The sequence below is a fragment of the Sciurus carolinensis genome, chromosome 5 (genome assembly GCF_902686445.1).
Source record: "Sciurus carolinensis chromosome 5, mSciCar1.2, whole genome shotgun sequence".
NCBI classification, from domain to species: Eukaryota; Metazoa; Chordata; class Mammalia; order Rodentia; family Sciuridae; genus Sciurus; species Sciurus carolinensis.
Window position 1 is genome coordinate 125,570,281 of NC_062217.1, and position 13,477 is coordinate 125,583,757.

General features: G+C 34.9%; 1 protein-coding gene and 1 non-coding gene across 4 annotated transcripts in view; one reads left to right on the forward strand and one right to left on the reverse strand.

Moving 5' to 3' along the window:
- The window catches only part of Adk (adenosine kinase), a 474,524-nt gene that overhangs the window by 434,640 nt on the left and 26,407 nt on the right, over positions 1 to 13,477 (forward strand). For 2 of the 3 annotated variants that reach the window (XM_047553902.1, XM_047553903.1), the window contains exon 10: positions 1,754 to 1,840. In XM_047553902.1, coding sequence (XP_047409858.1) covers positions 1,754 to 1,840 — 87 coding nt within the window. Of the gene's footprint in view, positions 1 to 1,753; positions 1,841 to 1,952; positions 2,111 to 13,477 lie in introns of those variants that run through there. The other variant, XM_047553904.1, reaches the window with a different exon arrangement.
- Positions 13,008 to 13,114, reverse strand: LOC124986090 (U6 spliceosomal RNA). The gene has a single exon (XR_007108990.1). It is a non-coding gene; the product is annotated as a U6 spliceosomal RNA (small nuclear RNA).

The following is a 13,477-nucleotide window of genomic DNA, read 5'->3' on the forward strand; positions in this document are numbered from 1 at the left end:
ATAATTCTTAAGAACAGAATATAAAATAATTTCTTCCACTGCAACTTAGGATATTATTCATAAATAAAAATATATACAATCAGAAATTAATGACTTTCTACCAAGGAACTTTGAATTTTTGAATTTTATCTAATTATGATTACTTACCATTTACATGTAATTATTTTTAAATCTATAAATCCAGTAATTAATTCTTTTTATTAATTAAAATGTTTTATAGACACATTATTACATAATATAACCCTGTTACTAACAGTAATGGTGTCATTAGCTCACTTTATTTATTTAGTGCCTGTTTGTACTGGCTTTATAGTTCTTAGTTCCCTTTATAGTATGACTTGTACTTGGAAGTAATAAAACCAGATTTCTTTATAAATATTTATGGTACCGACCTTTTCCTAAATCAGACTGCAGCTCTTTCACAATTATTTCTAATAAAGTCTGCTTACATCTCTTTTTTTCCTTTTCTTTTATAGCCCTATGTATTTCATGCTTTCTAGAAAATTTAAGTTATGCCATAACTTCAGATTAATCAGGATCTTGTTACTGCCACTTAAGCCCTAGTGTTACAAAGTATGAAAAGTTTGGTTACTTAGAATTTAAGTAGATGCTTCTGGCAAGAGTTTTCTTAGCATTTCTAGCATATGGGACAAAAGGATAGCAAAGTAAATGAGTCCCCTTCCTGAACATCAGTCTTTCCAGGAGATCTTTTTTCATTAATGTGTCTGCATTTGTCTCTTTTTGAAAGTATCCATTAGTAGCAAATAGCAAAAGATAGACAGAATATGCTTTTTATAATTCTTAAGATGATTCTTTAGATTCTCCAAATCTCCTTTTACCTGTTCCTTGTTCTTAGTCAAAATTGGAGTTGGCAAGTCGTTAGCCATGTTTGTCTCCATAAGGGGTGCAAATTTGTGATTTCAGAAGTCCTAGTCCCCAATAAAAAAATGCTATCCAATCATTTGCAGATATCCTCTGAGCCAGATTCCATTAGAAACAACTCCAAAACTGTCATCTATCAAGTTTAAAGTACTGTATTAGGTTACTCTAGCCAGAACAACAAACCCTGGCCCAGACTGTGCTAGGACAAAAGCCCATTGCACTGTCCCTTTTGTCCTGTCCATGCATTCAGTGGCAGCTTTCCCTTTTGTTAGCTGACAGATAGTGTCTCCTTCTCAAAAAAGTAACCAGATTAGGTTGTTTGTCATAAACCAGCTAAAATCAATAATCCTTAACATTGGCATGGAATAGTATAGCAAAATAATAGTAGTGTTTTTATTGTGCCATTGTGATTTTCTGTAGAGAAGCATCCAAGACTCATTAATATGTTTTTGAAATTTATAGCTTTTTAACTGTGTTCAGGATTTCACTGCCAGGAGCACAGTCAGGCTTGAAACTTTATTAGAGAGCATGATCCAATCCATATAAACACTTCCTTTAGCTTGTAATTTCTGCTCAGTCATTTGTACTGTCCAACAAGGTACTACTACCCTTTACAATCTTTCCCAAAAATGTGATCTGGGTGTAACTCTCACAAGACATACAGCATCAGTTTGCTAAAAATTACAAAGCATTGCTTGCAGATAACTTTGAACCTTGGTACCCAAGTGTGCAAGTACAGAACATAGAACTCATGTCCTCTCTTTCTATTTGAATGATGGCTAAGGAAGGAGTGCCAGACTTTACTGCATAATCTTGTATATTGGATATTACAAAAAGAAGTCAGTTTGCCTTTCTTTGGCTCTACTTGCAGAAAATGAAGTCACTGCTTTTGCTGTCTTGGATCAAGACCAGAAAGAAATTATTGACACCATTGGAGCTGGAGATGCGTTTGTTGGAGGTACAGTCTCATTTATTTTGTGTTTACTTCTAAGTTAATCGTTTTAACCCTTGTCTCTATCACATGGCCAAAATTTATTAATTTTCATGACTTAATTTCTTCTTTTAAATAGTTAACTCCTAATGTTCTTTCCATCTGCTACTATCAACATACCATGAGATTGTGCTGCAGGAAGAATTTGTGTTTGGCAAAGATAATTTGCTATTATACTCTACCCCAATCATTTTCACAAGATTAATTGTGTATGTCAGAATATTGCTAAACAAACTGCATCAAGTACAGTATATTGTATATTCCTAGCCCTCAGGCCTAAATGCTAACACATTGTTGTTCTTTAAAACAAGTTGTGGTGAATATTAAACATTATGCTAATGACTAAGAATGGTGTCTTTGGATTATATCTTTTGGTTATAACATCTGTTTCTAACACAGTAGTGGATTTTATTATACTGGGAAGGGTTAAGTGTTTAAAGTTTTATCTCAGACTAGGTAAAAACTGGCAAGTTTTATTAGAACTTAATCTTTGGGATTGAGTACTCAAAAATAAGATCAAGACAAGAGTTTTGGCTTGATGACTTAAATTGATGCAAAATATGATTCAAAAACTCTTTTGGTGAGTCTTAATTCCTTAGAGTTAAGTGAAGTTAAACTAGATTATAGTCTTTAGAAAGTAATAGATTCCTGAAAAATAGCCCAAAGGGGTCTCTCCTGGTCTTTCTTTCACATGAACTCAAGCAAGACAAGGTAAAAAAGTCAAATGGAGTTGACCATTGCCCTCTTTCCCTGGAGGGTAAATGAATTATAGGAAAGTTAAACTTAAGTTTGTGAGATGGTTTTAATGTAATGCTTTTTTCAATATAACTTTTATTTTAATGATCTTTTCACCAACATAAATTTTTTTTTATTTTTCATTCTCTGAAACTATTCATACCCTGTCTTAAATGAACTATTAACATATAGGACACCCCTGCCCTCTATTCTTTGGAAAGAGAATATATCCCAGACAATGTTCCATTTTGTTGTCATGCTTGTTTCTTATTTGCTTATTCTGAAAGGCTTCATCATTAGTAATATTAGAGTACTTTGCATCTACTTATCGTATTCCATGCTCTATAAATTTATGTAGGTTAAAAATATTTTAATCAAAGTTAAGCCATATTTTATAATACATTAAAGAAACAGTGATTTTCTGGTTTGAAATTTGTTAAACCAGAAATCTTAGTCCAGAAACTTGTACAGTAATACCCCATGTGTTCATTACTCAAGTACTTTATTTGCAAGCAAATGGACGAAATTGGAGAATATCATGCTAAGTGAGATAAGCCAATCTCAAAAAACCAAAGGAAGAATGATCTCGCTGATAAGTGGATGATGATACATAATGGGGCGTGGGAGGGGTTAGTTTTAGGGTTAGAGTGAGGGTTAGGGAGGGGGGCAAGAATGGGGGAAGGAAGGACTATATAGAGGGAAAAGAGGGATGGGAGGGGTGGGGGGAAGGGGAAAAAATAACAGAATGAATCAACCAACATCACCCTATGTAAACGTATGATTACACAAATGGTATGCCTTTACTCTATGTACAAACAGAGAAAGAACATGTATCCCATTTGTTCACAATAAATAAAAAAAATAAAAATAAAAATAAAAAAAATAAAAAAATAAAAAATAAATAAAAAAAAAAAGTACTTTAGAATCTTTAACATAGCAAGTATTCTATGTCTTTGACATTCAATAGGACTAGTGGTCATTATAGATATGATGGTAACCTAATTAGCCACTATCTCTGGCCCATTGGTTCTGGGTTTCCTGACCCTATAACAACAGATTCTTTTATAGATACCTCACTAGTTATAATGCTGCCAATACTTGGTAAGAATGTGTAGACTTTTTGAAGGAGAGATAGGCTATCCTTAGGATACTGATGTAGGAACAGCTAGGTATCACACATTGTGGTTAGAGTGATAAATGAATTACATCAAAGCAATTAGAATTTTGGATTTTCAGCCTTTTTATCTCATTCCACTTAACTAGCCTCATTATATTTATTATCATCATTCAGTTAGTCAAGTAAAAAGTAAAGAGACTGTGGACCAGGGATCTACAACCTTTTTTTTGTAAACAACTAGGTGGTAAATAGTTCATATTTTGCAAGGTTGTGTTGTGTGTTCTCATTTTGCTTGCTCCTTTTTTATATTGAACACTTTAAAAATGTAAAAATATTTCTTAGCTCTCCCACTATACAAAAAAACAGGCCATTGGCCACATTTGGCCCACAGGCTTTTGTTTGCCAACCCCTGGGTTAGCATTGGTATCTTCCATTTATCCATTTTTAGCTGATCCAGTCTCCTAACAGTTTTACCACATACTATTGAAATGAGAGTAGACAAAGTATAAGGCAGGCTGAAACTAGTCAGTACTTCACTTGTAATGCCTCAATTGGTAGCCATTTTTCTTGCTTTAAGCCCACTCTGATCAGTTCCCAAGGTAATCAGATCTCAGAGCACTAGGTCGTGCAATGAGAGGAACACCCTATTAATTCATTAATTTATTGCTTAAATCTGGTTTTGCCTATTCATTATTGTGTAAGTCAAACTATACAGTAATAGCAATAGATAACCTTTATATTATACCACACTGGCCAGTCATTTTATATGTAATTTAATGTTCAAGAAAGCTTCACGTGGTAGTTGGAGGGAGGTTGTTTGTTTTGTTTTGTTTTGTTTTTTGTGGTACTGGGAATTGAATCCAGGACCTCACCCATGTTAGGCAAGCACTTTACTGCTGAGCTATATCCCTATCCCTTTATTTTATTTTGAGCTTAGGTTTCTCCAGGTTGCCCAGGCAGCCTTCAAATTTACAATCCTCCTGCCTTAGCCTCCTGAGTAACTGGGATTATGGACGTATGCCACTACACCCAGCAAGGTAGGTTATTTTTAACCCTGTCTTACTGATGAGAAAACCAAGACAGAGAGAGATTAACAAACATGCCCAGTCTCATAACTAGAGAGTAGCAAAAACAGGATTCAGATCCAGGCATTCTGGCTCTAGAGTCAGTGCTCTTAGCCACTGCACTCTACTGCTTCTCTAATCATTTAGAGAAATCTCAGCATTAAAACTGAGAACCACAGATCAGCCTTCCTGACAAAAGCTCTTTGGTTTTGCCAAAGAGAATCTTTCTGTTATATGCATAGATGACTTCATTTATTGAAAGGGGCCTTTGTTATCAGATAAGGTGGTGAGGACTCTAAGGTAAGTTTGTTGCATAAAAAAAAGAAACCAAGGGGCTGGGGAGATAGCTCAGTTGGTAGAGTGCTTGCCTTGCAAGCACAAGGCCCTGGGTTCAATCCCTGGCACCGTAAAAAAAAAAAAAAAGAAAGAAAGAAAGAAACCAAAAGCAAAGAAATGAAGGACTGTAGTCCCTGGTGAGTGTGAACCAGGAGCTGTTTCCTACATAGTAGAATCAGCTGCACTACAGAGATCCAGAAAGCCAGATCATAGATTTGCTTGTTTAATATGGTATCTGAATAAAGGAAGTTATAAAATCAACTGTTTTAATAGCACTAGGCTAAGCTATCTTATGGAATCATCTTACAATAGAGATGGTCTTGTTAGTTGCAAATACTAAAGATTCCCTTGATTAAAATCCCCTGCTCCCATCTCCACACCAGGGAGAGCCTTTCTACAGGAATTAGAAATTAATCCCGCTGTTAAAACTCGTTCTATCCTGGACAGGAATGGAGAGGCACTGGCAACTTTTACATTTCCTAAGTACTTTCTTTTTCTTGCTTCATTGCCTGATTAACATATCTCCTTTCTGATTGACATATTCTATCTTTAGACAGATAATATATTCATCCTGTTACTTTCAAGTTTCACTGGCCTGAGAGTATTTCTGTCTTTTGTGACTTGGCATATCTACATTCCAATCTACTTTATGGTGATTTAACTTGCCAAAGAACAATAATTTTCTTTTCATAAATTTCAAGTTTTTAGATAAACCATTACTCCAGCTATGTACTAATGAAATAATTCAGTTCAAGAGTGCTGTGTTCCTTTTAGCCAGTTAAAAGATATACAGTCCCTGACTTCATCATGGATTTTCATGTATAAATTTTCAAATAAGTACCCCAAATGTACGTAAATTCATAGTTCAGTTTCAGGGGTTTAAATACAGTGACAAATCCCTATAGCCTTAACAAGCATACCTCCTTGTTCTATTTGGAGGTCTTAAGCACTTGGTAACCTTTGCTCTTTATTTGTCGCTGGCCAGCCCTGAAGAAACTACTCTTTTCACATTCTTCCTCAAAAGCCCAAGTGCTAGGATTGTACCTTTTGAAATAGAGACAATTCTATAATCTCTAAGTATGATTTCCTAATTTCCCAGGTCAGGAGAAAATTTCTTCTGTTGTCCTGCTGTGCTTTGTCACAGCAGGTCTGCCTTTTCATTTGGAACCTCTTTGTCACTGCCATAGTAACAAATGGAAACATTGAGAACATTTTGTGACAGGCACTGTCATTGTTCCCAGTGAAATCTCTTCCCCTCTATGTCTTCCCAGTAAATGAAACCAAGAAGAAAAATCGTAACAAATAACATGAAAGGGGACCTAATCAATATGTTCCCACCGGGCTGTCAATACCAGCATGTGTTAATCTAATATTATTTAGTCATTTGTTTTATGGGAACTCTAAGTATCTGAACTAGACCTACAAATCATCTTTAGACTGAAAGTGAGTATACCTTTGACAGATTATGTCCAGACACAAGTGTACAATTCTCAGGTAAAAGACTAGAGACCTCACCTAAGGACCAGCATTCTTAAAATCAAACCTTTCATTAAGTATGGTCAAGAGCCATCTGTAACTTAGAATATTTTATTTTGAGCGATAGTAAGGTAACCATGCTACCTCTGAGTACCTTTGATTTTCAAAATTCTCATCACAACCTTAGCAGGAGAAATGTATTATCCTAAAAAAAAAAAGATGACCCATGATATGCAAATGACTCTTAAGGCCACTTAGCAATCACAATGTAAATAATTATTCTATTCCCCATCTAAGAAAATGGAATGTTAATTTCATTCCATAGTCCATGTTTAGAAAAGGATTTGGGTTAAAAAATTTTTGTTTGCAGAACAAGGATGTTGCTTCCTCTTCATGTAACACCTGTCTATTATTCTGAGAGCTGCAGATTCTCTAATTATCTTTGTATTTTCTATCCTTGCCACGTTTGTTTGTTCCCAAACATTTGTAGCTTCCTCCCTAATTCTTAATTGCTGCTTCATGGTGATGTGCAAGGAAATGGTGCAAAATTCTTGTGACTTGTTCTTTTTTCTGTACCCACCCATTCATTTGCTTTCCAACTCAGAAGACTAGAAAATAACTTGGTGGGTGTTCAGTAGGTTGTTACATTTCTTTACTCAAAAATCAAAACCTCCTTATGATCCACTTTTAGGGATTTACTTAGTGGTGACCAGGCTGCCCACTACTGAACATCCCTACAGCAATAATACCACCTTTCCTTCTTTTGCTACTCTAGTAGGACCTCTTCTGTGTTTTATTGCTTAAACAAAAAATTGCCTTAAAATCAACAAAGGAAATACGGAATTGACTTGGTTTTTAGGAACATGAAATATTCACCACAGACAGCAGATCAAGAATGCAAGGGAAAAGATATTCACACTCTTGCAAAATAGGATGCTTCATTACATGCTATACTAGTGTTATAAATCCAGACTTAGATAAGCTGAAGTTGGACCAGGACCGAATTCTAAGAACCCTGCCTATGATTATTTAAGTGTTCTGTAGTTAGAAGTAAAGATTATTCTTCTGCAGCTGTGAAAGAGAGAGAGAGAAAAAAAATCACTTTAGTTCATATGAAATACAGGATAATTTTAGGGTAAGATCTGGAGTTTCTCATAAAACACAAATATTCCCTCAAAGATTTAATATTCTAGATGGCCTCCATCTAAAAGCAATTGTAAATAGATAATGGACTGCAAAGGTCTTTATCTTGTTGTGATTTCAGTAAGACAGAGATGGTATGAACCATGTAGGTTATCAGACACCGAAGTTCAAATGTGGACCTTAGTTTTCCTGTTTATTTTTCCAAGAAAAAGATGTCAACATGAAAAGATCGCATTTAGTGGCAGAGGGTCACAGGAAATGTCATAAGTAAAATTTCTAAAGTTCATTTGCTTACAGTTGTGACATGACAACATATATGTGTGTCAGTTTCCTGACTTAGAATATTAGTGAACCACTTGCAACTACCTTGAATCCTCTAGTGGTCCCAGCTGCTATTACATGGATCTAGTCAATTTCACCTACTTTATCTGATTCATACAATGTGTACTTGTTAGCTTTTGATGCATAACTAACCACCTCCAAAACACTGACCTAAAGCAAAAATCCATTTTTTTAACTCTAAAATCTGTCCCTCTGACCTTAGATGTAAGAGTAAGTAATCTGCCCAATATCACACTGAAAGCCAGGATTCAAACTCAGCATTTAACCCAGAAATTTTTATCCTTAACCATTTTGCCATATACTACCTTCCAGTCCTATATCATCTTATTTTCCCCTCCAAGTAAGGAAAAACAGCCCAAGTGATTTTCTAAACACTGGTCTGTGGACTGGTACCAGTCTGTTTTTATAAGTCAGTATCAGTATGAATAAGGTAGGGGTAATATGTAAGCTCTCATATGTAAACTCTCATAAAACTAAAGGTATTCATTCTTAAATCTTGTCCTTTCTACTTTGGGGTAGTTAAATTATACCTCATTTATTAACAATATTAGGATTAATGAAAATTTTTAAATATTCTTACCTACCATAATTAAAGTTTGACAAACTTAAGTTTATCCCTAAAATCTTTTTTGGGAAGTTTCAATGTTCTATAAAAATCCAAAAGGCTAAGAATTATCTACCAATTATTTTTAGTTGTTAATTCTGAAAAATTATTTGGCCAGGTTTCTTACAGCCCTAAAATAGAGTAGTGATGATATTCAAGTGTTAGATTTGGGGCTTACATAATATCTAGCCTATTTCTTCACATAAACCTTCTGAATGATTTCTTGATAAGTGAGCATAAAAAAGTCACAGAAGGCTGGGGAGATAGCTCAGTCAGTAAAGTGCTTGCCTTGTGAGCATAAGGCCGTGGGTTCGATTCCCAGCACCACAAAAAAAAAAAAAAAAAATGTTACAGGACAATAAGTATGATATGATGTCATTTATATTTTAAGTGGCCTTATATGTTTAAGTTATATTTATAAATGCATGTAAAAGTCCCAACGGGAAACACACCACCTAGCTGTGGGTATATTTTGGTTTTTTTGGGGTTTTTTTGTTGTTTTTTTTTTGGGTGCTGGGGATCGAACCCAGGGCCTTGTGCTTACAGGCAAGCACTCTACCGACTGAGCTATCTCCCCAGCCCCTGTGGGTATATTTTGAAGGTGGGAGGATGCAATTCTCTTTTTTTGACATGTGACATCAAAACATGTGTCTCAATGGTGTTTAAATATTTTTATAATGCCTTTTGTTGGCTTTGTAATTAATATAATTTAAAGTAAATAAAGTCACATGTGGGTTGCACTGATGCAGAACCCAGCCAACCTTAAGACCTAGCAGAAGTCCTTGCCATGGCAAATAAATCATTAGACACAATAGTTCAAATTACATAATGATATGCATTAAATACTATCTTTGCTATTATAAGACTTTAATATCAGTGAAGGTCTGAATAAAACAAAAAAAGTAGCAATATGGTTACTAAATTAGCAGCTTCTCTCACTTTGGATATGAATTCCCCAACCTGGGCTATAAACACAGGTGCTTAATATATTTTTCATTTAATTGTCTAGTTAATATTGACATTTTATAGAGTTTAGATATATGTCTTATTTCTAGCCCACGAAATAAATGGCAAGTTAAAATGTTTCCATCATCAAACACTTTTAAAATTTTAGAATCATCCCTTGAAACAATGGCAGTTGACCAAATACAGAATTTTTAATAATTGAGTTAAGTAGTAACAAAATTAGTTCTCTTGCTAATGAATAAGGACATGATTATAGCCTCACATAAATAGCGTATCATCTTTTTCTAACAGCTATGACCTTGTCCCAATAAGTCTTTTTAAATTTCCCCTAGTACTGCAAATTGAACCCACAGCCTTGAGCAAGCATTCTTATCCATGAACCTCAGCCCCAATAAGTATTTTTAAATTGGAGGGGTTTGGTTTTAAATTCAAATACAGTGTCCCAGGCTCTGTTAGTAGAACTAAAACAAGTTTCCATTATTAGCCACCACAAAAAGGGAATAAATAATCCTCACAGATATATTGATATCTGTAAGACAGTAAAGTTTTTCTCATAGCTGCAGCAGTGCCCCTGAACCTGTATATTACATGCATTGCTTCTTAGTTGTGCAGTTTGTTGGGAGTGTGTGTTGTGCTGTTGTGAAGATGAAGGAACTTTTGCAGTGAATTGACTTCTTGTACCAGTCAGCCATTGTACCATCTGATATCACTTAAGCTTTGGTTTTCATTATGCAAATACCTGCTAGGTCAGACCTTACCCTGGCAGGCACATTAGCTTTTTAAGTTATTTCAAAATGTAATATTTGCTGATTTTTTCCCCTAAAAGATCTGAGTTTTCTAACATATGGGTTACAAGTTGTTATGTGAGTTAATAACTAGTTGGTAATTGTAGTCAATATGAAGTCAAAACAAAACAAAATTTACTAACTAGACTACATAGAACTGTAAAAGGCAAAAAAGTTTACACGCAAGCACTTTTCAGCAAGGGGGAAACCATTACTTTGTCCCATCTGGATAGTCTAAACTAGCCAAATTGAAGTGGGAATTTCCTGCCAGATGTTACTTCTTTGAGCAACCTGTGGACATCTAAATGAGAATCTATGAGTTCTTGTTTGGTAGAGCTGTGGCCACAATGGAGGCTTGCTCCTAATAGATAGCAGATATTGTATTCATGCCACTACAACTCAAGAGGTTGTGCGGCCTGTGTAAAGCAGCACTGTCTGCTCTTGTTAAATGCAAAAACATAGAAGGCCTAATTTTAAAGGTATAACATCAGTCTAACAGATAGTAGTGCAAGAGTGAGCATTCCATTAAAATGACCTCCCAAAGGTAGATGATAAAACTTTTGTTTCTTTAATGAAAAGAAGTTGAGGCTGAGCCATCACAGATATTCCCATAATTTGGATAAGATTATTTTATAAAGCTAGTGAAGACCAAAATATGTCTGTAAATATTAAGGAAAATAAAGAATGTGAAATGGCATGAAAAATGCCAAGTATTTATTTAACTTCCTATTTTGGATTCATATGGGAATTAAGAAGTGAAAATTTCATTCAGAAGAGCTGTGTACAAAAGGTAGAAATGCTTTTATCCCACTGAAACAGAAACATTTTTCAGGGGGGGAAAAGACTTCCCACATTATCTCACTGTTTTTGTCATCCTCTGTAAGGGAAAATATTGACATTTACCAGACTGTTTGCTCCAGCTTTCTGATCTCCTGCAGTTTATTTTTATAACAACCTTATCGATGGGCCTCTTACCCAGCTCTCTAGGTTTAACTGAGTTGAGTCGATTTGTTACTACAGCTTCAAGTAGCTGTTACAGAACAAGCAAGACATCCTAATAAAGCTGTAAACGTGTTTACTCAAACAGAGTATTGATTTTACTTGGAGAGGGAGAAGCTGATGCTTAGCACAGTGTCAGGATGGATGAATTTCACTGCAGTTTTTCATTGTCATCTGTCATGGTTGTGAAACACTAAGTAAAGCCATCAGAGGATAATTAGAAGTACTAGAAATTTAGCCCCTAAAATCAGTTAACCACTTGGGAGTTTCGTAGCTTAATTAGCTTTTATTAAAACTTTCCTCTAGTAATAATAGCCAAGCACTTGTAACTGTTTTCAGGTACAGCAAGATTTCAGGGTTGTGACTTGTTAAACATAGGAATGAAATGGCTAAAGATTTTTAGATTTTTCTCATTCTAGTAATTAGGCTCTCACTAAAATACAATTAGAGCCAAAACCAGTATAGAGAGACAGTAGTCTGTACTCATACTAGCTAAAGAAATGCATGCTTTTTCTGAAAAATCACCTTTAATGAATTGGTAAAATAATTACAAAACAATGTCAAATGTGTCCTTGTAGGAAAAAAAATGTTTGTTATCATCTTTAGTACACTGACATGTCTTTGCCCACAACATGACATAGACACATACAACTGTCAATGCCATTTTGGTTTTCTAAATACCTTCATTAAAAAAGATTCTAAAGGGGTTAGGATTATGGCTCAGAGGTAGAGCTCTTGCCTAGCACGTGTGAGGCACTGGGTTCAATTCTCAGCACTGCGTATAAATAAATAAATAATAAAGGTTCATTAAAGCCTAAAAAAAAAAAATTAACAAAGAAGTAAAATGTATACAGATTGGAAAAGAAAACATTTAAAAAAAGATTATAAAGTATTCTAACTTGCTTTTAGTTGTCATCTTAATGATAAAAGTTAATCCATATTGAGCAAGAGATGAGTCAGAGTGAAGGGTTGCTTACCCTCTGTAGAAACCACATTAGCATTGAACTTGGTGAAAGTCTTTTAAACACTCTACCTGCCCTGTTGCAGATGACTTGAAAAACATCATAGTTGGAAAAAGATCACTCAGAATGATGAACATAAAATAGAAATTTATTAAAAGCAAGTTTTGCTATTATATTTAATGTGTCTTCTCCATATCTACAATAGATTATTCAGTGCTTCACTATAAACTTCTCATGCCTTCTTGCACCACTGCCTTAGGCTGCCCACATGACTGATGAAAACTTAAGCTATCTGAGGGATGACCAATTCTAAAACCTAGGGTAATCGACTGTCAGAAAGACAACAAAAGATGTTGGGAGTTTTCTTTGACTTTGAAATGTTATGTCATATGTTGATCTGCACATGTAGTTCTAAGCCAGATTCTACCCTGAGTCCAGTTCTTAAATCATGAAGTAGCATGTTGTAAAATTTTGTTACATAAAAGAATACCACTAGAGCTCTTTTTCAAGTGGTAGAGAAGAAAATTTGTTTTTCACAGTCGTATTTAGATCTTTCTTCTGTGTTAAAGTATTCAAAGACAGAGGAGAAAGTATATGTTTTTTTTTTTAATACAGAACATTTAACAAATTTGCGTGTCACCCTTGCACAGGGGCCATGCTAATCTTCTCTGTATTGTTCCAATATTAGTACATGTACTGCTGAAGAGAGTACAAAAGCATATGGATTTAATGATTACAATATAGCATCTTATTTTTAAATGTGCATTTCAAAATCCCCACAATACAGGGATTTATTTATTCAGTTTACTAGAAAGTGACAACTATGTGAGGAAAACTGCAGCATGGGGAAGAGTCAGGGTACAGTAGGGCAGCCATGCATCAGCTTTAGGACATTGTTTCATCTGACTCGTTTGGATAAAAGCAACAAACCTATTTTACCTTGTTTGGGTCAACAAATTTTTTTTCTTTCTCTGGTAAGGAAGCACACAGCATTATGGAAGACATTATAGTATAGTGTAGCATAGTGATTCAGACAGCTGGTTAAAAGATGTGTTTGAATCTTGGTACCACCCTT